This window comes from Marmota marmota, unplaced genomic scaffold (assembly GCF_001458135.2).
Source record: "Marmota marmota marmota unplaced genomic scaffold, marMar, whole genome shotgun sequence".
In the NCBI taxonomy this organism is placed as follows: domain Eukaryota; kingdom Metazoa; phylum Chordata; class Mammalia; order Rodentia; family Sciuridae; genus Marmota; species Marmota marmota.
In genome coordinates, this window is record NW_026000068.1 from 18358494 (window position 1) to 18362485 (window position 3992).

The 3992-nt window shown below is 34.7% G+C and overlaps 1 protein-coding gene across 4 annotated transcripts in view; it reads right to left on the reverse strand.

The window, feature by feature from the left end:
• The window catches only part of Ankrd13c (ankyrin repeat domain 13C), a 77879-nt gene that overhangs the window by 18714 nt on the left and 55173 nt on the right, over positions 1-3992 (reverse strand). For 3 of the 4 annotated variants that reach the window (XM_015490503.2, XM_015490505.2, XM_015490504.2), the window contains one exon: positions 951-1030. In XM_015490503.2, coding sequence (XP_015345989.1) covers positions 951-1030 — 80 coding nt within the window. Of the gene's footprint in view, positions 1-950; positions 1072-3992 lie in introns of all 4 variants that reach the window. The other variant, XR_007351569.1, reaches the window with a different exon arrangement.

Consider the following 3992-nt stretch of genomic DNA (forward strand, 5'->3'; position numbering starts at 1 on the left):
AAAGATTTTTTTTTTTTTTTTTTTTTTTTTTTTGCAGTACTGGGGAGTTAATCCAGGGGTGCTCTATCTACCACGGTGCTACATTACTGAGTCCTTTTATTTTCATTTTTATTTATTTATTTTAGGGGAAATATATATACACATACATACATACATACATACATACATATATATTTTTAAGGGATTAAATCCAGGGTGCTTAACCACTGAAACACATGCTCAGTCCTTTTTATTTATTTTTAATTTTGAGACAAGATCTCACTAGGTTGCTTACAGTCTCGCTAAATTGCTGAGGCTGGCTTCGAACCTTCCATCCTCATGCCTCAGCTTCCCTAGCCATTGGGATTAAAGCAGTGCATCATCACGCCCCACTTTCTGTTTTCATTTCGAGACAGGGTCTTACTAAGTTGCCCAGGTGGGTCTTGAACTTGCAATCCTCTTGCCTCAACCTATGAATTGCTGGGATTGCAGGCATGCACTACAACACCCAGCAGCAAAGGTCTAGTATAAGTTGAAGCAAAAAGGTAATAATAGAAGATAAGTTTGGAAAGGCAAACAGGACACAAATAATGAATTATACACCATGCTAAAGAATCAGGGCAATGACTAAACACAAAAGTTCATCATACAAAGGAAAATTTCAAATAAGAAACAACATTGTGCAGTTCCCTATATATATTTCCTTAAAACAAATACTACAGTTTTTTGGGGGGTGGGTGGGCAGTGGGGGATGGATAAATTGGCAGGAGGAATGTAGAAAGAAGGCTCTACAATCTAGAGTATACATGATTCAGTATATTCTTCCTCATGATTTTCTAAGTTAAAAAACACTGCTTCAAACAATATATTAATAATTATCTCTCTAAAATAAATTTTTATACCTAGTCACACATTCTGTTTTTACAAATTATTCTTTCTAAAAACCAAAGAAAACATAAAAATCCACCTACTTTCCATTTTCAGCAGATATATATTCTTCCCATGTAATAGTGTTCTGAGGAGGAGGGGTAAGGGACTGTCTTCGAACAGGCTGCCAAAATATAAAAGAGAAATAAAGAGAAGGGGAGGAGGCTGGGTGAAAAAAGAAAAATGTTAAATGTTTAAAATATAAAATTAAAACATATAGTAAACTGGGTGCTAGGGTTAGAGAGCACCTGTTAGCATACCAGAGGCCCTGGATTCTATCCCAGCACTGGAATAACACACACACACACACACACACACACACACACATACACACATTGTATTATTTAAAATCATCAATCTCCTTAATTTCTTCAATATAATACTTAAAGAGGTTCCTTCCAGGACCAAGTCAGTACCCTGGTGATTCAAGCTCTAATAGAAATATTACTAATTTTTTTCTAATGAATACTAGTATCAAAGTAATAATACCATTCACTCAACGTTTCAATCATCTAAAATGTTTCTGTGGCTCAGTGGTAGAACACAAGTTTAATTTCTTTAAACATTAATTTCCCTTCAGGGCACAGTGGCACATGCCTGTAAAATCTCAGCAACTCAGGAGGCTGAGACAGGAAGATAATGCCTAGCCTCAGCAACTAAGAAAGATCTTGCATCTTTGGGAATGTACTTCTGTGGTAAAGTGTGCTAGGTTCAATAACCAATACAAAAAAAAAAAAAAAAATCAACAGAAAAATAAATAATCCAATTAGAAATGGGGCAAAAGAAAGGAACACTTGTCACTGAAAAACAAATACAAGTGGAAAAATAAGCACATCAAAAAGAAGAATATTCAATATCCCCTAGGCATTAGGAAAATACAATTAGAATCACAATGAAGGTAGCACTGTACACTGTCAGAATGGGTGAATAACAAAAAAAAAAAAATACACACACACACACAAACAAGCAAGGATCTGAAAAACTGGATGATTCATAAACTGCTGATGAAAACAGAAGCCAGAAAACATTTTGGCAGTTTTCTTATAAAACTAAATTACCATATGACACAGCAACTTCACTCTTAGGCATGTACCCCAAAGAAATAGAGAATTATGTTCACACAAAAACCTACATGTAAAATCAGCATACTACAGTAATGCAGCCACATCAATATTTACGGCAGCTCAATTCACAGTAGCTATGGAACCAACTTAAGTGCTGTTCAACAGATGAATGGATAAAGAAAATATGGTATATACACCATGGACTATTAGTCAAAAAGAAGAATGAAATTATGGTATTTGCCATAAAGGATAAATCTGGAGGCAATAATGCTAAGTGAAAAAAAGTTAATCCCAAAGAACCAAAGGCTAACTGTTCTCTCTGATAAGTGGATGCTAACATACAATAAGGGTGGGAGAAGGGAAGAATGGAAGTTCACTGGATTAGACAAAGGGAATGAAGGGCAGGGAGGAGGGATGGAAATAGGAAAGACAGTAGAATGAATTGGACATAACTTTCCTATGTTCATATATAAATACACAACTTGTTTATTTATATCATGTACAACCACAAGAATGGGAAATTACACTTCACATATGCATAGTTATGTCAAAATACATCTACTGTCATGTATAACTAAAAAAAAAAAAAAAACAACAAATGAAAAATGAAAAAAAAAAAACTACATGTGAATATTTACAGCAGCTTAATTTATAATAGCCAAAAAATTGAAAACAGCCCAGATCTTCAACAGCTGAATGGTTAAATAAACTGTGATACTCATTGCTGAGTACCATCCTAGTCAAAAGCTCACCAAATGTTTCATCTTTTGTAGAAATTGACAGATTGAATTTAAAAACGCATAAAGAACTACAACTGGACACTGGTAGCACAGGCCTATAATCTCAGTGACTTTGGAAGGCTGAGACAGAAATTTCCAGGTTAGCACCCGCAACTCAGTGAGACCATGTCTCAAAATAAAATTTAAGAAGGGCTGGGTATGTAGCTCTAAAGTAGAACAATTCTACTTCAGTAGTACCATGCTACTCAGCAATGAAAGCAACAAACTATTGATACAACTTGGATAAATTACCAGGGAATTATATTAAGTGGAAGGCAAAGGCAATTTCAAAGGGTTACCTATTAGGATATGATTCCATTTACAGAACATCCTTAAATTAACAACCTTAAAAAAAGGAGGAACAGATTAGTGGTTGACAGGAGTAAGGGACAGTGAGAGGAAAAGTGAGCAGGAGGTATCACTATAAAAAGAGGAATATGAGGGATCCTGTAGTAATAGAAATAGTCTATGTCTTGACTATGAATTCCAACATCCTGGTTGAAATCTTTTACTACTGTTTTGCTAGATGCTACCATTAGAGGAAACTGGGTGGAACATACACAAATCTCTATATTACTTCTTATACCTATATGTACAATTATCTTAAAATACAAAGCTTGGTTACTAGGCCACAAAACTGACCAAATTTTATTGCTCTATTATGTATATGTACAAATATGTAAGGATTTCCACTTTCATGAATAATTATAACACACCAATAAAAACAAAAAATAATGTAATCTAAACAAAAACCAAACACAAAGCAAAAGCTTGGGACTGGGCATGTAATGGCACAGACTTGCCTGGCATGCATAAGGCCCTAGGTTAGCACTAGGACCACCAAAAACAACAACAACAACAAAAAAGTACAATGTTTAATTTTTTAAAAATTCAAAAAATCCAAACAAGCTTTTTCATAGCAATTGATTTATCTATAGATTCAACACTAACCTAGTCAAAAGCTCACCAAATGTTTCATCTTTTGTAGAAATTGACAGACTGAATTTAAATACGCATAAAGAACTACAGCTGGGCACTAGTAGCACAGGCCTTTAATCTCAGTGACTTTGGAAGGCTGAGACACAAATTTCCAGGTTAGCACCTGCAACTCAGTGAGACTGTGTCTCAAAATCAAATTTAAAAAGGGCTGGGGATGTAGCTCTGAAGTAGAACAATTCTGTGTTTAATCCCTGTACTACACAAGCACACACCAAAAAAAAAAAAAAAAAAAAAAAACCAAAAA